The sequence below is a fragment of the Ambystoma mexicanum genome, chromosome 9, assembly GCF_040938575.1.
Source record: "Ambystoma mexicanum isolate Mex_15411 chromosome 9, UKY_AmexF1_1, whole genome shotgun sequence".
NCBI classification, from domain to species: Eukaryota; Metazoa; Chordata; class Amphibia; order Caudata; family Ambystomatidae; genus Ambystoma; species Ambystoma mexicanum.
In genome coordinates, this window is record NC_090931.1 from 1463185786 (window position 1) to 1463207217 (window position 21432).

At 44.5% G+C, this 21432-nt stretch overlaps 1 protein-coding gene across 2 annotated transcripts in view; it reads left to right on the plus strand.

Annotated features, from left to right (window-relative positions):
- Positions 1–21432, plus strand: part of PTPRN (protein tyrosine phosphatase receptor type N) — a 488337-nt gene that overhangs the window by 196508 nt on the left and 270397 nt on the right. For both annotated transcript variants that reach the window (XM_069616889.1, XM_069616888.1), the window contains exons 3-5: positions 16447–16560; positions 18287–18392; positions 20987–21302. In XM_069616889.1, coding sequence (XP_069472990.1) covers positions 16447–16560; positions 18287–18392; positions 20987–21302 — 536 coding nt within the window. The remainder of the gene's footprint in view (positions 1–16446; positions 16561–18286; positions 18393–20986; positions 21303–21432) is intronic.

Genomic DNA, 21432 nt, shown 5'->3' on the forward strand with positions numbered 1-21432 from the left:
CTTGGGTTCTGATTAATGAAAATACTGTCTGTCTTATCTGAGTTGATTTTCAAATAATTTGCTGCCATCCAAACCTTAATTTTCACTAATAATTCATTAGATCGGAGAAGTTGCGGGTTCTCTTCTTGGTCAAGCTCTATCAGAATGAGTGTATCATCAGCATCATTTAAAAAGTTTAAACCATGTTGCTGAATAATCTCGATTAATGGGCGTTTATATATTTTGAACAGTATGGGCGACAGTGCGGAACCGTGCGGTACTCCACAGGTTACAGAAGTACATTGTGATTGAAAGGGGACCATAGGGCATTGTTGATATCGATCTGCTAAGAGGGAGTTTATCTATTTAAGGACTGTGCCTCTAAGACCATATTAAAAAAGCCTTGAAAGAAGGATTCGGTGGTCAACAGTATCAAACACAGCTGACAGGTCCAATATTATTAATACAACAAAGTGGTTTTTCTCTACTTTCTCTCTTAAAAGGTCTAAGATTGAGGTTACAATATATTCAGTGTTCCTTAAAGGGCAGAAAGCTAATTAATCTGTCTCTAGATAATCTAGAGTTTGCCATGAAAGATTGTATTTGGGTAACCATGTCTCTCTCAATTTGTTTTGGCAAAAAAGGGAACTTGGGAAATTGACAAAAGTTTCCTGGGTCACTTGGCGGTTCTATGTTATCATCAACAGTAATTTTTATGACTATTGTTTTTACTAATACATTTTGCTGAAAAAAGTCATTGACATATTAATTTGTTTATTTTTGGGGAAGTTCCCCCCTCAAACCCCTCTGCCCACCTATGTTTAATTGTTCCCGACCCCCCAAGCCCTTACCTGCCCTTTCCCACCCCCCTAAATTTCAATGATTTTTTTGAGCAAAGTGTATTCATAAAAAAAAAACTGTTGATGAAACGTCGTCGTACCCACTTGGGTCTACTGAGGGTTTCATAAGTAATGGTTTGATAGTTGACTTTTTCCGTATTATGGGAAAATTCATGCAGATAAGATGAATTGAATAGGTTGAGGATGTCCACTTGAAAAAGTGGATAAATGACATCGGCTAGTTTGGGTGGAATTGTGTCTAGCAAGGATCCTGAGCATGTTGCTGATGATAAAAGCTCAGACAGCGAGTGCCCCTCAATAGGTGCAAAAGATTCGAGCATTGCTGGTATTATAGGTTCTGTATTAGGTTGCTTTAAGTTAGGTGTGTCCGTCTTAGAAGGAATATTGACCAGTTAATTCCTAAGTTTCTCATTTTTCTGCATAAAATGTAAGGCAAGATGGTCCACTAAAGACTGAGATCAAATTATTTCAGTGGTTTTGGGGCCATCGCATAACTCGTTCATGGTCCTATGTTGTTACATTGCCAGTTATTTTTTTTGAGTTTTTTGCCAAAATGTCTATTTTTGAAAAAAACTCAACATTAAAAAAAATATATATTGGGGGGGGGGGGCAAACACCTTTCTCCTATTATTAACTCCCTATACCCCACCCCCACCCCTACCTCTTCTATCTACTTGCCCACCCTGCCCCATATATCTTATAGTTTTTTTTGTTGAAACATTTTCATCAAAAAACGAATAGAAAAATATACTGGTGATGTAACAACTTTGTACCCTCGTTTACTACTGAAAAACGTTTATGTGTAGAGTTGATAGCCGAGTCAATTTCCTGGCCACATTAGAGTTTTATTTGCCTTGAAGAGCTCCTTCTTGTAACTACATTGATGCTGTTTTAGTTCCTACAGACTGTTGGGACCTACGAATGACGCCAATGTCTTTTCAGGTTTCTAACTTTAGACCGCATGAGATTTAGATTAGACATAAACCATTTCCTTCCAGGTCTCTGTTTTGTTCATGCTTTAGCGGTAGTCAAATGGGTGATCCTATCTAAGATCTCTTTAATACAGAGATCTAAGGCTAAGTTATTTGGATAATTATTGTAATGATTGGGTTGACTTGGGTTTGGGGTATTGTAAGTAAGTGTTCGACTCCTAATTCCTTAGTAACTTGTTTCCATAGTCGTGAGGGAGAGAGGACGATACTTTAAGTTTGAGGGCATTTGGGGTATTCAATGAAAATGTGAAATGGAATACCCAGATGATCAGACCAAGAAAGAGGGAGCAGGGGATCTATAGCCATCCTTGGGTGTCGTGTGATGAGTTGGCCCAGGATATGTCCACCTTTATGAGTTTGATAATTGGCATAGCCCATGAAGCCAAGGTCTTCAAGAGATTCTCATAAGTGGACTACTACAGGGTCTGTCCTGAACTCTGTCCTGTAGTTGAAATTCACAAGTAGTAGTGTTCTAGTGTTACTCATTAGTAAATCAAATAGTGTTTCTGACAGATTGTGCATAAAGTTGGTCTTCAGACCAGGATGTCTATATTTTAACACAATAGTGATCAGAACCAAGGCTTCTGTTTGTACTCTTAAAGTGAGTATTTTTGTAGATCGGAAGTCAGAGTTAGCTAAAGAAGTAATGTTTGAATCTGATTTATAGATAATGGATAGACAATCACACTTTTTTGTCAGTCGTGATTTATATATATACCTATAGGTTCCCATTGGAAAATCGGCCTGCAGGCTGGTTTTATTGTCCGGAATCCAAGTGTCATTGATTAGCAGAATTTCTAAACTGAGTTCAATGATTAGGTCATGAATCAAATGTCTATTGTTAGCTTCTGACCTTGCATTCAGTAAGAGGCAACATAAGCTTTTCGTATCAATAGGTGGGGATCTTGTTATTGTAAAAATATGTTTGTTAGATTGAAGTCATTTAAAGCACTAGCTCTTTGTAAGGGGAATAGGATGATATTGGCTGCAGATTTTTTTCAAATACAGATAACCTCCAGACTTGAAGTGAGCTTGGTAGTAATGCTTTGCGAAATTACATTCCGGGTCCTCAGTGTTTTGGTATTTTGGGAATCAGGGGAGAGTGTGTTGGTTTCAGGCTCACGGGCATAGACGGGCTTGCTTTCTGTGCGATCGCGCCATTACATAGGTTATATAACATTTCAGATTAGAGGTAGAGAGGGGACTAGGCTGGTGGCAGAAATCAACTATGTTGCGTTTACGTTAGTCATTATGATGATCTTAACCTCGCACCCCAAGGCTGGTGCATACAAGTCCTGAACGGTTCAACATCAATGATAGTGTACAAAGAATGATCAAACACACAGTTTATTAAAACAATAAAAGTAATAGACACAATGTGCAATCTAAAATAGGAAACCTGTAAAAGCGTAGTTCAAATTATTAGCGATTAGATGTGGAAATAAACTTGCATCAACTGTTATGTGGTCATGCCATCAGGTAGGTTATATAGCATTTCAGATTAGAGGTAGAGAAGGGACTAGGCCAGTGGCAGAAATCTACTATGTCGAATTTAGGTTAGCAATTATTATGTTCTTAACTAAGCACACAAAGACTGACGTACACTAGCCCTGAACAGTTTAACATCAATGATAGTGTACAAAGAATTATCAAACCCAGTTAAAAAAAAGTAATAGAAAACAATCTGCAATCTAAAACAGGAAATCTGTAAAAGCGTAGTTCAATCTATTAGCGATCAGACAGGGGAAATAAACGTGCATGAACTGCTGCAATGTTGCACCATCACGTAGGTGATATAGCGTTTCGGATTAGAGGTAGAGAGGGGACTGTGCCGGTGGCAGAAATCTACTATGTTGCATTTAGGTTAGCAATTATGATGTTCTTAACCTTGCACCTAGAGGCTGGTGCATACTAGCCCTGGACAGTTTAACATCAATGATAGTGTACAAAGAATTATAAAACAAATAGTTTGGTAAAACAATAAAAGTAATACAAAAAATGTGCAATCTAAAATAGGCAACCTGTTGAAGCGTAGTTCAATCTATTACTGATCAGACCGGGAGATAAATTTGCATCAACTATGTGATGTGTGAAGGAAAGGTGGGGTCGATGGTGAAGCCAATGTATTTGACAGATGTGTAGAGGGAAATGTGTGTGGTGTCACTGGTGAGTTCTTTGATCTAGGGGGTGAGTTTATGTTTGTGTTCTGGGGGGGCCGATGAGGAGGTATTCCATTTTGGAAGGGTTGAGCTTGAGGAAGTGGGTGGCCATCCATTTGGTGATGGTGGAGAGACAGCTTTTGAGGTTGTGGAGTTGTGAGCTGAGGGTGTGGAGTTGTAAGCAGGATGAGATTTGGAAGTATATTTCCGTGTCATCTACTTATTGGTGGAAATGTATGCTGAGCTTACTAAGGGTCTGACCAAGTGATCCAACGTATAGGTTGAAGAGGAGTATAGAGAGGGGGTGCCTTGCGAAACCCCATACTTGAGCAGGTGGGGTCGGGTTGAAAATGGGGCATGGAGACTGTGTCCTGTCAGTCAGTAAGGAAGGAAGTGAACCAGTCGAGGATGGTGCCTTAGAGTTTTATTCTGTGGGATGTGATGTTGAGTAGAACGGTGTGGTCCATGGTGTCGAAGGCTGCAGAGAGGGCGAGGAGTATGAGTAGAGGTGTATGTCGTTTGTCAGTGATGTTGTGCAGCTCCTTGTGGGATGTCAAGTGTAGCAGCCTCAGTGCTATGTCCAGGTCGAACACCAGATAGGAAGATGTTGAGTATGTTGTTTGTGGTGATGTATTGTTGCAGTTGGGTAGTAACAAAGAGTTTCATGATTCTGGGGAGGTATGGCAGGATAGTGATGTGGCAGTCAGTTTCAAGGAGTGTGCGGTTGAGAGATTATTTTTTGAGGAGGGGTGAGATCTGTCCAGTTTTGAGAGTAGAGGGGATAGTACCATTTAGTGAATGACTCATGTTCTCTTGTGTTTTCTCAGAAACAAGTATTGCATCCAAGTCCAAATAAACATATTTTAACACTAAAAATGTGTTTCCTTTTCTGCACTCCCTTCATGCTAACTGAATTTAAAGACTCATAGCACTTATTCGAAACGAAGCTATGCTTGGGTCGAATTCATCAACATATAACAGCAGTTACCACCACATGCAATAACAACCATAAAAACCTCCTTTTAATGTGTATCAATTATATGTTTTAAAGGGGCAAGACGTAGACAATCTGCATGTTATCCATCACTATAGACTATTTCCTAACAGATAGTCTCTCCTCATTATTCCACTCACCGTGTAGGGGAAACAAGGTAAAAGCTGTCTGTAGAATGTTATCCTTCAGAAGTTCTGGAAGGCTCTTCCTCCGAGTGACAGGGAGCTGCTTTTGGAATGCACTCCTTCAGAACAAAAGGGAGCCACCTGTGGAATGGTCTCCCTCTGGGTGAAAGGGTGCTGCTTTATGAATGCTCTACCTGAGAACGAAGGGGAGCCGCCTGTGGAATGCTCTCCCTCCGAGTGAAAGGGAGCTGCTTTATGAATGCTCTCCCTGAGAACAAAGGGGAGCCACCTGTGGAATGTTCTCCCTCTGAGTGAAAGGGAGCTGCTTTATGAATGCTCTCCCTGAGAACGAAGGGGAGCCGCCTGTGGAATGCTCTCCCTCCGAGTGAAAGGGAGCTGCTTTATGAATGCTCTCCCTGAGAACAAAGGGGAGCCACCTGTGGAATGTTCTCCCTCTGAGTGAAAGGGAGCTGCTTTTTGAATGCTCTCCCACAGAACGAAATAGAGCCACCTGTGGAATGCTCTCCCTCTGAGTGAAAGGGAGCTGCTTTGTAAATGCTCTCCCTCAGAACGAAGGGGAGCCGCCTGTGGAATGCTCTCCCTCCGAGTGAAAGGGAGCTGCTTTATGAATGCTCTCCCTGAGAACAAAAGGGAGCCACTTGTGGAATGTTCTCCCTCTGAGTGAAAGGGAGCTGCTTTTTGAATGCTCTCCCACAGAACGAAATAGAGCCACCTGTGGAATGCTCTCCCTCTGAGTGAAAGGGAGCTGCTTTGTAAATGCTCTCCCTCAGAACGAAGGGGAGCCGCCTGTGGAATGCTCCCCCTCCGAGTGAAAGGGAGCTGCTTTATGAATGCTCTCCCTGAGAACAAAAGGGAGCCACTTGTGGAATGTTCTCCCTCTGAGTGAAAGGGAGCTGCTTTTTGAATGCTCTCCAACAGAACGAAATAGAGCCACCTGTGGAATGCTCTCCCTCTGAGTGAAAGGGAGCTGCTTTGTAAATGCTCTCCCTCAGAACGAAGGGGAGCCGCCTGTGGAATGCTCTCCCTCCGAGTGAAAGGGAGCTGCTTTATGAATGCTCTCCCTGAGAACAAAAGGGAGCCACTTGTGGAATGTTCTCCCTCTGAGTGAAAGGGAGCTGCTTTTTGAATGCTCTCCCACAGAACGAAATAGAGCCACCTGTGGAATGCTCTCCCTCTGAGTGAAAGGGAGCTGCTTTGTAAATGCTCTCCCTCAGAACGAAATAGAGCCACCTGTGGAATGCTCTCCCTCTGAGTGAAAGGGAGCTGCTTTTGGAATGCACTCACTCAGAATGAAGCAAAGCCACCTCCGAAAGGCTCTTCCTCTGAGTGAAAGGGATCTGCTTTTGGAATGCACTCCTTCAGAACGAAAGGGGGGCACCCGTGGAATGCTCTCCCTCTGAGTGAAAAGGAGCTGTTTTTGGAATGTACTCCTTCAGAACGAAGGGGAGAGACCTGTGGAATGCTCTCCCTCCGAGTGAAAGGGAGCTGCCAGTGCAGTGTGCTCCCTCTGAGTGAAAGGGAGCTGCTTTATGAATGCTCTCCCTCAGAACGAAGGGGAGTGGTTTGCTCTCCCTCAGAGAGAAGGGGAGCTGCCAGTGCAGTGTGCTCCCTCTGAGTGAAGGGAGCCTCCTGTGGTTTGCTCTCCCTCAGAGAGAAGGGGAGCTGCCAGTGCAGTGTGCTCCCTCTGAGTGAAGGGAGCCTCCTGTGGTTTGCTCTCCCTCAGAGAGAAGGGGAGCTGCCTGTGCAGTGTGCTCCCTCTGAGTGAAGGGAGCCTCCTGTGGTTTGCTCTCCCTCAGAGAGAAGGGGAGCTGCCAGTGCAGTGTGCTCCCTCTGAGTGAAGGGAGCCTCCTGTGGTTTGCTCTCCCTCAGAGAGAAGGGGAGCTGCCAGTGCAGTGTGCTCCCTCTGAGTGAAGGGAGCCTCCTGTGGTTTGCTCTCCCTCAGAGAGAAGGGAGCCTCCTGTGGTTTGCTCTCCCTCAGAGAGAAGGGAGCCTCCTGTGGTTTGCTCTCCCTCAGAGAGAAGGGGAGCTGCCTGTGCAGTGTGCTCCCTCTGAGTGAAGGGAGCCTCCTGTGGTTTGCTCTCCCTCAGAGAAAAGGGGAACTGCCAGTGCAGTGTGCTCCCTCTGAGTGAAGGGAGCCTCCTGTGGTTTGCTCTCCCTCAGAACGAAGGGGAGCTGCCAGTGCAGTGTGCTCCCTCTGAGTGAAGGGAGCCTCCTGTGGTTTGCTCTCCCTCAGAGAGAAGGGAGCCTCCTGTGGTTTGCTCTCCCTCAGAGAGAAGGGAGCCTCCTGTGGTTTGCTCTCCCTCAGAGAGAAGGGAAGCTGCCTGTAGAATGCTCTCCCTCAGAGAGAAGGGAAGCTGCCTGTAGAATGCTCTCCCTCAGAGAGAAGGGAAGCTGCCTGTAGAATGCTCTCCCTCAGAATAATAAGCACGCCCCTCCTATCAAATTAAAAAAACGGCTTAAACAGCATCTTCTTGCTACTAATTATGTTTCAGCTGTCCAGGAGACTACTGATTGCACAGCTGTTAGATTGCTGTGCATTGTTTATGTATATCGTGTGTTATGTTCGCCGTATTGTAAGTTATGGGTTCTCTTCTGGTTTTGTTGTGAATGCACTCTTTGTACTGTGCATGTATTGTATATAGCGACATGTAACTGTTCTGGTATGTTTTGCGTTCAATGTTTTTTACTGCTACTGTGTGTGCACGAGACCGTGTTACACACGAGGGCTACAACATCACATGACAGAAGCCCTCTCCCTTAAAGTTGAACTGATGATCTGGGAGAACCTAAAGATCTAAATGGACTTGGGCTTAGTAGTTAAAGGAGTGTTGCAATGTTCTGAGAACAGACCTGGCACTCTGATCGAATAACAGTACCCCAAACACTACAGTACATTCCATATAGGCCCAACAATGCTGGAGCACCAGGGACACGAGAGTGCAAATACTGGGGCACTGGGAAGACCACACCACAGGAGCCTGCAGGCAAGAGTTCAAGCCAGCGACATGTGTAGTTTATGGCAACTGTGATCTGCACATCAGTCGAACAGCACAGGAAACAAGGGACTCTCACACATTCAAGTGGGACCAACATTGCGTGAACAATGCATTTCAGACTCACAGGCCTTGTAGAGGAAACTCTAAGGACCCACACAAGTGTCATTCTCCGCTGTCTTTCTCCTTTGTCCACACACTTGAGATGTTGTCTTCCCCAGTGCCAGGGCCCGTTCTGGTGTGGAGAACATGGCACGCCAACACTCCATGGAAAGGGAGCTATGGACTAGGAGAACAGTCAATACAGTAATATTTTAATTAAAGTTGAAGCATGGCTACTTCCAACCCTTCCGTGTCAGTTCCAACCCATACCGGAATGGTGCAGAGCGGTCCCACAGCCAAGACACCCCCACCGCCCTTTAATGATTCATGGGGCATATAGACACAGTCATATTCTGGGGGAGTAATGGGTGCTGGGAATATACTCCGGCAAGCTATGAAGCTGTGACCACCTCCTTCCCATCATACTGTCTGGCTGTGAGGAGCTCAATGTTTTGGCCATACTTCTGCGGGCTGGGACTTGACGCACCACTTATCTGCCTCAGAAACATTACCCACATACAATCAAATCCGGCCCTCAACGCTCTTCAAAGCAGTCCATACTGGACAAGCGTATTCATCCGCAGTCCTTGCACCATCCCACTGGCCCCGCGGAAGGTACGGCTGCCAGCAGGGGCGTGAGTGAGCAACGGGGAGGTCAACCCACAAGCGCTGAGGTCTAAAAGGCTATAGCATATTCCAGGGAGTTGCTTGTGTCCAAAATATCATTGGTGGTGGCCAACATCATCTTCATCCACCAAGACATGCCTAAACTAAAATCAAAGATGGCAGAAGGCAAGGGGAGGATTTTGGACACTGTAACCGGGTGTTTCAAAGAAAGCAGAAAGACAGAATCAAAGTATTATTTAAAGATAAACTTGTCAGTATCGGGTCAATGTTGTTCCCTGTGGCTCTTAACTTTAGGAAACGTGGCAGTCTCGGCTTGGACTTGCTCAGGTCTGTGTCTCTCTGAATGATTTCTCTGTCGAAGTCTAAATTCTCTTTTTTATCTTTATTTCTTGATGCTCAGGGATTTGTAAAGTAATTGAAAGATCTCTAGCTTACCCTTCTGAAACAGGACAATGGGCCTCATTACGACGCTGGTGGTAGGGGGTTAACGGGGCCGGTAGAGCTGCCGGCGTCGTTAAGCCTCCAAAGGCCTCATTACGAGGTTTGCTCGCGGGACCCGGTAAGGATGCCTGGTAAACCACGAGCAGACCAGGATGCAAACAACGGGCCCGTTGTTTGCATCATCCTCATTCCCACTGAGCCCTATGGGGGCTCGAATGGGAATGGGGATGTACCGGGCCCGGGTTCCCTGAATGGGGAAATACCGGGCCCTCCAAGGTCGGAATGGCCCGGTATTTCCCCATTCAGAGAACCCGGACCCGGTACCCTGAATGGGGGTAGCCATGCCGCAAATAGCGGCATGGCTACCTCCAATGTCGTAATGAGGCGCAATGTGTCTGTTTCCCAGAAAGTAGTGTTTTTGGTCTCACTCTCTCTTTCACTCGTGCCTCAGGTGTACAAAGGAGGTGGGGACCTTTACCATAAACTATGGCTTCGCCCAAATGTACACGGGTAATGGGTGAGAGTACTAGACCAAATCTCACTAGCAATCAAATGATAGGTGAGAAATTGGAGCAAGATCCCAAAATGGTGCTGCTGGCACTTTGGATGGGACCTCTAGGTATGTTAAAGCTCTGACGACATTGGCCATAATGATTGCGTCATGGGATATAGGAAGGAGATGGATGAATCCGCTGGGACAGATGATAGGGCCATGGCTCAGAGGGACGAGTGAATGTATGGCTCTTGATGACATTGGCCATAATGATTGCGTCCTGGGATATAGGAAGGAGATGGATGAATCCGCTGGGACAGATGATAGGGTTATGGATCAGAGGGCCGAGTGAATGTATGGCTCTTGATGACATTGGCCATAATGATTGCGTCACGGGATATAGGAAGGAGATGGATGAATCCGCTGGGACAGATGATAGGGTTATGGCTCAGAGGGCCGAGTGAATGTATGGCTCTTGATGACATTGGCCATAATGATTGCGTCATGGGATATAGGAAGGAGATGGATGAATCCTCTGGGACAGATGATAGGGCTATGGCTCAGAGGGACGAGTGAATGTATGGATCTTGATGACATTGGCCGTAATGATTGCGTCATGGGATATAGGAAGGAGATAGATGAATCCTCTGGGACAGATGATGGGGCTATGGCTCAGAGGGACGAGTGAATGTATGGCTCTTGATGACATTGGCCGTAATGATTGCATCATGGGATATAGGAAGGAGATGGATGAATCCTCTGGGACAGATGATAGGGCTATGGCTCAGAGGGACGAGTGAATGTATGGATCTTGATGACATTGGCCATAATGATTGCGTCAAGGGATATAGGAAGGAGATGGATGAATCCTCTGGGACAGATGATAGGGCTATGGCTCAAAAGGAACGAGTGAATGGATGGCTCTTGATGACATTGGCCATAATGATTGCGTCATGGGATATAGGAAGGAGATGGATGAATCCTCTGGGACAGATGATAGGGCTATGGCTCAGAGAGACGAGTGAATGTATGGATCTTGATGACATTGGCCATAATGATTGCGTCATGGGATATAGGAAGGAGATGGATGAATCCTCTGGGACAGATGATAGGGCTATGGCTCAGAGGGATGAGTGAATGTATGGATCTTGATGACATTGGCCATAATGATTGCGTCATGGGATATAGGAAGGAGATGGATGAATCCTCTGGGACAGATGATAGGGCTATGGCTCAGAGGAACGAGTGAATGAATGGCTCTTGATGACATTGGCCATAATGATTGCGTCATGGGATATAGGAAGGAGATGGATGAATCCTCTGGGACAGATGATAGGGCTATGGCTCAGAGGGACGAGTGAATGTATGGCTCTTGATGACATAGGCCATAATGATTGCGTCTTGGGATATAGGAAGGAGATGGGGTTTATAGTCATAATGTCGAAACCAATAATGTGGAAAGTCATTTTTTTGAAAAACAAATGTCGAAAAAAAATGTCGTTTATTTTTTGTTTTTTTTAAATGCATTTTTATTCGAAATGGGGGGTTCCCTCCCCAACCCCCTTTTTTAATTATTTTTTTGTTTTACCCATTTTTTTTATCCCGAACCCCCAAAATAAATATATAATTAATGTATGGATCTTGATGACTGGCCATAATGATTGCGTCATGGGATATAGGAAGGAGATGGATGAATCCGCTGGGACAAATGATAGGACTATGGCTCAGAGGGACGAGTGAATGTATGGATCTTGATGACATTGGCCATAATGATTGCGTCATGGGATATAGGAAGGAGATGGATGAATCCTCTGGGACAGATGATAGGGCTATGGCTCAGAGGGACGAGTGAATGTATGGATCTTGATGACATTGGCCATAATGATTGCGTCATGGGATATAGGAAGGAGATGGATGAATCCTCTGGGACAGATGATGGGGCTATGGCTCAAAAGGAACGAGTGAATGGATGGCTCTTGATGACATTGGCCATAATGATTGCGTCATGGGATATAGGAAGGAGATGGACGAATCCTCTGGGACAGATGATAGGGCTATGGCTCAGAGAGACGAGTGAATGTATGGATCTTGATGACATTGGCCATAATGATTGCGTCATGGGATATAGGAAGGAGATGGATGAATCCTCTGGGACAGATGATAGGGCTATGGCTTAGAGGGACGAGTGAATGTATGGCTCTTGATGACATTGGCCATAATGATTGCGTCATGGGATGTAGGAAGGAGATGGATGAATCCTCTGGGACAGATGATAGGGCTATGGCTCAGAGGGATGAGTGAATGTATGGATCTTGATGACATTGGCCATAATGATTGCGTCATGGGATATAGGAAGGAGATGGATGAATCCTCTGGGACAGATGATAGGGCTATGGCTCAGAGGAACGAGTGAATGAATGGCTCTTGATGACATTGGCCATAATGATTGCGTCATGGGATATAGGAAGGAGATGGATGAATCCTCTGGGACAGATGATAGGGCTATGGCTCAGAGGGACGAGTGAATGTATGGCTCTTGATGACATAGGCCATAATGATTGCGTCTTGGGATATAGGAAGGAGATGGGGTTTATAGTCATAATGTCGAAACCAATAATGTGGAAAGTCATTTTTTTGAAAAACAAATGTCGAAAAAAAATGTCGTTTATTTTTTGTTTTTTTTAAATGCATTTTTATTCGAAATGGGGGGTTCCCTCCCCAACCCCCCTTTTTTAATTTTTTTTTTGTTTTACCCATTTTTTTTTTATCCCGAACCCCCAAAATAAATATATAATTAATGTATGGATCTTGATGACTGGCCATAATGATTGCGTCATGGGATATTGGAAGGAGATGGATGAATCCGCTGGGACAAATGATAGGACTATGGCTCAGAGGGACGAGTGAATGTATGGATCTTGAAAAACAGGTTACCAGAATAGGAGTTGCCCGCAAATGGTTGAGATAATAAGGGGTGGAACTGGGGTGAGCAAGAAGATATAAGGGAAAGGCCAATATGATATCAGGAAAGGGAAGCGTAGGACACTGAGGGATCGGAAAGGTGTCCGGTGGCTTCAGTAGCAAATTTGCAGTGAGCAGTGGAACTGGTGCATCCAACATACACAACCTGTACTTAACAGACAAGTAATAGACAAGGCTTTAATGCCTGGGCAACTACTATCTGGAACTCACTTCCATTGGAGCTTTGTGCATGTGACTCAATGACACAGTTTAAGAAGTAGCTAAAAAAGCTCCTGTTTCACAGGGGGATGGATTTATCTGATCACATAATTCCTCTCGCCCAACCTTACGGCCTCTCCTTTTCTGCTTCGCCCCTTCTGTTCTCTGTTGTCTGTCATGCGAGCGCCATGAGGCCTTTGGGCTAGTGGCGCATTATAAGAAAAATATAGATAGACAGACAGGCAGACATAGAAATAAATGCACATTATTCTGCCAAAGAAGCATGTTAAATCTTTTTTAAATGGTGTTTCAAACTATTTTCAATAGCATGCTGAATTCCTTTTAAAATTGCACAGGTTTCTGTACAATCGTGTTCAGAAAGAGTGCATGGAGTAAATGGACTAGTATGCAGATGTATTTTTAAACAAGTGGTGAACAATTATTTAAGATGTGTGCAAAGGTCTTCAAAATATGATTCTTACGATAAGTCTAAACAGTTATTTTGATAGAATATGCAGATCTGATTATAAAACTGCTGATTGTTTTGAAATCTGAACATTCTTTGAACAAGTGCTGGATATGACCTATTTTGATTTCTGATCTTCTTTTAACTTTATCTGCAATGAACGACTTTGGAAAAATGTGGACAAAAGTAAGATTGGTACCAGTCTTCTAAGAATAACTGACATGATTAAAACAAGCGTGTGGCTCATTTGGTCAGAACTTACTACTGGTCATGGATATACAAAGTATGCCCTGGTTTACTGAGACGACATGCTCACGCGGAGGTCATGGTGCTGTGGTGAGGGACCGGTATAGCCACATAGAAATATTCTACGCAGAAGTTAAGATAACCACATTCTTGGTGTGATGTTTACACATATTCTTTAATGTTATAGTCATCAAAATGTTATATTTCTGAACAGTGTGTTGATATAAGTGGGAAGCCAATGGGGACAGTAGTCTTTCTCCCCCCACCTCAGGCTTTTCCATTGTGGACCGTTGTTTCTTTTTACGTGTCTTTAAATAGACCATGTGCTGTCACACGCTACTACAAGTCAAGTTCCTCGCTGCCTTTTTTGGCTAGTTTTTGTTTCTCCATTGCATAGTTCTTTAATTGACGCATGTCATTCAGTCACTCTGTCATTTCAGGCAAACCTCAATGGAAAGAACTTTTGTTTTTTGGGATGATGAAACATGTATTGCAATTCTAAAGATGTGATTACTTTATTTAATACATCGGGCCTCATTACGACCCTGCCGGTCCGGTAACAACAGTGCCGGTAGCCTTACTGGCACCGTTGTTACAGGACCGGCAGAGTACAAGTTTACAGGCCGGATGCCCTCCTGCCCGCCAGGTCTGACCTGGCGGGTGGAACGGCACCTGCCCGCAGACTTTGACGGTAGCCCCGGCACCATTATGAATGGTGCCGGTGCTACCGTCCTCCTCATTGAGTCCTATGGGACTCGAATGGGAATGGGGAGTTGCATTTTCCGACACCTGGCTTCACGGACCGCAGGGGCTGAAATGCCCCCGAGATTCCCTAAAGCCAGGCACCAGAAAAAAACCACAACTCTGGCGGCAGCCTTCCATTTTTACTGGCATGGCTACCGCCAGAGTTATAATGAGGCCCATCCACTTAAATCTTTAGTATTCTGTGTTACATCTCATGTGTTTGTTTGACATTTTACTGTATTCTCTATCTTGTCAAGCAACATATTGGGATCCTTCTCTTTTCTCTTTAGACAATGTGCAAAATGTTGAATTAAGCAGTATCTCATTTATATCTGTTGTACTCAACCTTCGATTAGCCCCATATATAATTGAGAGCGTCAACTGAAATAATTGCAATATGTTTAGCTTCATCCATTGATAACTCATTACAACTCAGTGCCCCTCTCAAACTTGAGCCGGACCACCTGAAGTGCCGGAAGCAGATCAAGGCCTTCCTCTTCTCCTCTGCTTTCTCTATCTCTACCCTGCTGACCGCCTGTCTCCTGCATTGACTGGTTGCTTGGATACCCTCAGAGTCTACTGGGTACCGGGTTCCTCCATGATCAGTCTCCCCTGCACTGCCTCCGGGCCTACCGCGCACTTAGAGGCTGTAATTGTTACCCATAGTCCCCTGCCTCCTTGCACTTACCCACAGCTGTGCTGCTCTGGCAGCACTTACTGAGAGCAATACTGCCCTGGCTGCACTTCCCCCCTTCCCTCTCCCTGGCACTCCCCCTCCTCCCTTCCCCCTGCACTTTACATCGTAGGAGTCCAGTACCCCCACTCTTGCTGCCCCGCCTAAATTACCTGAAATGTATGAACCAAAATATGTTCATTCAGTCCTCCTGACTACCTCCCACTCTGACAACTCTTCGTGCTCCCACGCTGAACTGCTTCCCAGCTCGCAGCTCCTCCAGGGATGGCGCTCCTCCAGGGATGGCTTGACTCCATATTGAGTCCTTCTTCCCTTTTTATGTCGAAACCTTTCATATTCTTTCTTTGTTGACTAGAACGCTCACCTCTATTCCACGGGGTGTTCTTGATTGCTCTGCACCTCTTCCTTGTCTCAGTACTTATCCGACAAGTCTTCCTAAGGTAGTCTATGGTCTTCGCCTCGTTAGAGTTTAACCCTATAGTCCTACACATGTACATGTGTTGATTAGGGATGATATTGGGGTGTACAGGGTAGGGGGGTTCAGGAGAACTTGGGTTAAAGTAAACATACTGCGTTCTCCCTAGATGTGTGTCTCTGTCTCCAGAGGGGGAGCCTCTCCCCTCGAGATCCTCCCATTGTGAACCACCCCTAGGGGGACTGTTGCGTAGTGGCCTCACCTCCCTGTCCTCATGGTAAGGGGCTCCCCCCTGGAGAGAAGTGACAACATCTAGGGATTCATCACAGATCCCACAAATATAAAGGCAGTCCAACTCAAAATGCAGAAAATTCCCTCTGAGCAAGAATACCAGCTGCTACCCAGACCCGTGTATCTACATGGTTGGGGTCATCAGTGAGGTGAAGCTGTGTTTCTCTAGGCACAGAAAGCATGGGGTCAATGACATGTTTACCCATTAAGAACTTAGGGTAAATCCCCAAGTAATGTGAATATTTGTCTAAAATGTGAGATCCTCACTAATGGGAATTGACACAGATTAAATAGCCTGCTCTTTGGGAAGTTACCCACTCATGATGGTCTACAGGCATGTTTTAGCCTACTGTGCCTTAGTAGAGGAGAAATATTCAATTGCATGTTAGTCTGGGCAGTCCAGTACCAAACTGCTAGGCATTTTTCCTCTGTGTTAGAGTGCCAAGAGCATCCACCGACACATGTTACTGTCTTCTTGCATGTCATCAATGTGGTATGACTAAAGTACTGCTGCTTTTCTAAGCACATAGACTAAGGGGTCCACATTCAGACCCTATACCATTCACTATTGCAATGTACGATGTCTTGTTGTCTGCTCACACCCGGGTTTTCCTCCGCTTGCAGATGGATTGTTCGGCAGGTGCCAGGTCAGCTCATCGCAGGACAGAACTTTCTTTGACGTCACACCACACGTGCTTCACCGGATGCAGGATGTGCTTCGGCGCCTCATGGCTCAAGGTACGTTGAATGTTGCACTCCGGGCCTCACCTGCCACTCAACAGGATCTCAGTTGAATTTAAAGATTGCATTAAAGTTGCCTCTTGGCATAAAAGAGCACCACATAAGGACATTCGTTCAGCTCACCCTGATCACGTATAAAGACCCCTCCAAATGAAGCCAGATCAGGACATTCCTTACATCTCACTCCACTTTAGTGTTAATCCACAACCTTCAACCTGCCTGCTGCCCTAACTGAGGAAGCTGCCATTATAGGGTAGAAGTTGCTGTGCTAGGTGATTTGCATGTGGGTGGCAGTAAGTTGGGAGTGGCCACATGGTTGTCCACATGTTCCTTGACATGCTCCCACTTTAAGATTCATTGGAATTCTACTGTCATCTGCTTTTTCACATGTGTTGTCGTTTTTTCTGGTTAGCTCTTTCCTTTTTTTCAGTTTACTTTCAGAAATTCCTTTCTTATGATTTACTTTGATTGCATTTTCAGTGGTAGGTCGCCTTTCCATGAAGTGCTCCTTTCTTGCTTTAATTGGCTGCTTTGTATGTGACTGGATGGTTTCCTGCTTGAAGGTAGTTGATTTATTTATGTGGTTGAATGAGGCCCTTCCTCTTGCTCAATGTTTTCCCTTTTTTGTTTCGATTATTTCCTTTTAATTGCTAATGGATGTTCTATTTGTTAATGATTTCATTTTAGCAAACACTTGATTTCTTTGTTTTTAATTGAATGATTTCTGTATTGTTCTTGAATGATTTTCCTTTTGTGATTGCTTGATTATGTTTTTTGGTTCAATGATTTCCTATTGATCAAATTATTTCCTGTTTATGACTCCTCAGTTTCTTATTTGTGATTGACTAGTTTTCTTTCTGGAAATTGATGATTTTCTTATATAAATGAGTTGATATTCTTTTTGCAAACAGATGATTTACTTTTTGTATAATTAAACAATTTGCTATCTTTGATAGGTTGCAGGCCTTTTTTTGGTCGGGTACTTTTTGTAACTAGTTTGATTCCTTTTTAGTGGTGAGTGTTTTTATTTTTGTGATTTGATGATTTAATTATTGGAGGATTTGATTTTGTGTTTTCTTGAATTATTGGATGTGTAACTATTTCAATATCATGAAAGAATGATGTGATGTTTCTGATTCAATCATTGCATTTTTTTGAGTCATTTTCAATTGGGATTCTGTGATTTTTGTTCAGTGATCAGCTGTTTCCTTGTGTTTCGTAGATTCTTTTTTGTGGATGGATTTCCTTTTTGCATTTGAGTAGTCTTATTTTTCTCTTTGGTTTTCATTATATGAATAGATTCTTTTTGAATTTTCTTGATTTTCCTATTGTGATAGAATAATTCCACAATTGTCCGACTTTCTTTACTGATCAGTTGCTTAGTTTCTTGCCTTTTTGTGACTGGTTGACTGCCTTTCAGATTGGTTGATACTATTGATGGGCTGAGTTCATGTTTTATTTCCTAATTTCTTATTCTCTGATTGCATGTTTCCTTTGTGAGCTTTTCAGATTTTCTGTCTGTGCTATAGACAGATTATCTTTGGGTTTTGTTTATATTTTGCTAATGGTTAATTTCCATTTTGAGTTTGGATATAAGTTCTCTTTGCGCTTTGATCATTTCATTTTCATGATTGGTTAATGTTCTTATTCCTATTGGATGATTGTCTATTTAGAAATGTCTGTCTGTTTTCACATTTGTGTTGGCCTTCTCCGTACTTTGCAGGATTCTCCTGGAGGGATGACCTTACTCAGCAGGTGATCTCACAAGAGATGGAGAGCATCCCGAAACTTCGCTCCCAGGCCCTGCTGAAGCCGGTCACTGATGAGAGGTACTGAAACGTTCCCAAATCCTCAGGTTTGACTGGCTATCTTGCCAGGTAGGCTGACATTCAGGGACTCTTGGGACATCCTTCCTCAGTGGTCCCTGGATAGCAGAACAATGTGCGGTTGCAACCTCAGTCCATCTCTGAGATGACCCTGTGTTAGAACTTGCGCTTGCTTCCTAGATATACCCTTTTTAAAAAAAAAAATAACTTTATTGTGATTTTTTACATAACAAAAAGGAAGCCAGGTTCTCAACATGCAAAGCCAATATGAGCATACACACATTGCATTATAAAATAAAAAGGAAAAACATGTCCTTTCTTTTGTATCTCACTGGATCTCCCCTCCATCTTGGTGGGTATTTGTGCATAAATAACATTGTGAACTGTGAGCAACCTGATGGTATTCTCCCACCCCCTCCCTCAGGATCTTCCATTCAGGTGGCCTGCGAAAGGCCATCGCTTTTGGATCCCGACCCTGGGGGTGGACAAGTGAGAGAGGATCACCTGAGTGGAGGGTCACGAGGGATTGGGAGGAGAACACCTAAGGGTGAGACATGGTATTCCCCCAGTCCCAAAAATACCCCAACCTACCCTCCCTCAGCCTTTATGGTGTATCGTCAATCTCACCCCACCCCCCCCATTTCCAACAAATACTGAGACGAGGAGGAGGCAACTAAGATCAGCAAAGATTACCCATAGGAAAAACATAGGGGGTTGGGAGGGAAACCTACACTAGAAAGAACTCAAGTTGTCCCACCAATAGTCAGGCAGGGCCTGGCATTTAGTAGTGACCATTCACACCTGACTCCACTTGACGGTTGTTTTCACTATAAAAGGTGTGGTCATGCACAGTTGGAAGATCAAGTAGGGAACGAGTAGGAGAGCGGGTTGGGAGGAGATCCGAGATGCCAGAGCTGCCCATGATGCCAGAGACCGGGACGCCGATATGCTGAGAAAATGCAGTTTTAGAGAGCAGACGTGTGGCAATGGAGCCGTGTCTCCAGGAAGCCAAGAGGCGTGCTGGTTTCCTGCAGAACTTACAAAGACGGATGCTCATTTCCCTGGGCTGGAGAGACAGCCCAGAGTGTCCGAAGGCCAGGCGGTGAGACCCTGACCTCGGAACAAAGAGTCACTGTGGAGCTGAAGTCAGAAGTCAGCCCGATGAGTCTGAGAGCATTACAGAGCCGGGTTGTGAAAAGTGCAATACAAAGTAACACTAGAAATGCATAAAGAGGACAGCGTTTGTGTGAATGCTCGATTGAATCTGAAGTGAAGATTTCAACAATGGAAAGATATAAATAACAGCGTGAGCCTGAAGCCAGGGAGACTCCCGTGTGTGAAATAACGAATGAAATGAAGCTGGACAATAAAGTGATACTAGTGGAAAGAAGCCCGTGAAAATTGTTAAAGAGGTCAACTGTCAAAAATGGTGTCGGCGACTAAGAAAGAATTGTAGATGTGCACATGAGAGTCAAAGAAGCGTGCAAGAGGCACAACAGAGAGAAGGAATAAAGGATAGTGTAAGTATGCACGCCAAAAGGAAAGGAATAGGTGAAAGTGGTGGAAGAAGCACCTGAAGATCAAAAAGTGTGAAGGAAAACAAGAGTAAGGAACAAAGAGAGGGGCAATGGATCAGAGTGGTCACGCTCAGGAAAAGCAAAGAGCCTGGTGTTTTCGAAAGCCTCCGATTCCACCCATGAGGGGATTGTGTATAAGAAAGACTGACTGTATATAAGGAAAAGGCACATCCTGACCAGCTGACTTTGTGTTTTGAACTAGAGGGGCATAAGCTTGGGGAAGGGCGCCCTGTGAAACCAAAAGGAACTGTGATATATTGTGTTTTATGGCGAAAGCTGGAAGAGAGCCTGGGGAAGGGAACCCCGAGAGGCCTATTGAGGAGAGCATACTGATAAGTGACTTTGTGTTTTGAAAGCTGGAAGGGGCCTGAGCTTGGGGAAGGGAACCCTGAGAGGCCCAACCAAGTTGGAGACCTATTGGTTCTCTTTAAAGTGTTGAAAGGATTGAAGCGTGGGGAAGGGAACCCCGAGGGTCTTCAAGAGGAACTGTTACATTTCTTTTCTGGCGTTTGAAACTTGAATAAGTTGAAGTTTGGGAAAGGGAACCCCAAGTAACTGAAAGACACTGAAGGTATTTGAATTCACTGTAAGGGCCTTACAACAGCTCTGTTGATTGAACTCTTTTTTTGGTGACATTGACCAACTTGCACCTGGTGAGAAGAACACCTGAAAACAACTTTGATTCCCCATTATATTTTTACCACCATTTCTCTTTTAAAAGACTTCCTATCACATTTTTTGTAAAGCGTGTTGTGTGGGGTAAGGGAGTAAGTTAGTGTAGGGAGAGGTGAGCTGGGGTTGTTGGGGGTCCCCCCCGCATTATATTTTTTTTAAAAAGTAAAAAGTAGATTTCGTTTTTCGTTGAAATAGATTCAGTGAAATCTCCATTAGGTGAAATATTTTCGAAGAAATCAAATACATCCGGCTGATTCTTTAGTCTGTATCTAACACGCGTTTCTACTCACTCCTGCAAGCTGCCATGGCTTTACTCAAGAATCTATACACTGCTTTCTGTTCTAGGCTGTCGCTCCTGCTTCCCTCTAAGCCGAGAGTCATGCTACCCAAAGAAAAAGAAAAGGCCAACTCTCCGCAGAAACCTCAATACGCAGACCAGAGGATTCCAGGACAAACGGGGGCAGCAGAAAACAGTGTGTACTCGGCACAGTGGCTCCAAGCACCAATGGCAGACAAGCCACTGTACCCCGGCCAGAGGCTTCCTAGCCCCCCAGAGAGCCTTCTACCATCGTTGCTCCAGCAGTACCTCCACTACTTGCTGCTGTCCTCACAGCCAGAGCGGACACCTCTTGGCGAGCCCCTGCTGACTCCATACCACAAGGTGAGCCGCACCCCGACTAAACAAGTGCCCTGGCTGGAGCAGTGGGCTGTCACTTCTTAGAGCAGGGAGAACAAATACGAATTATTTTCAGGGGCAGACTACATGTATGGTTACTCGTTATTTGGCCCTC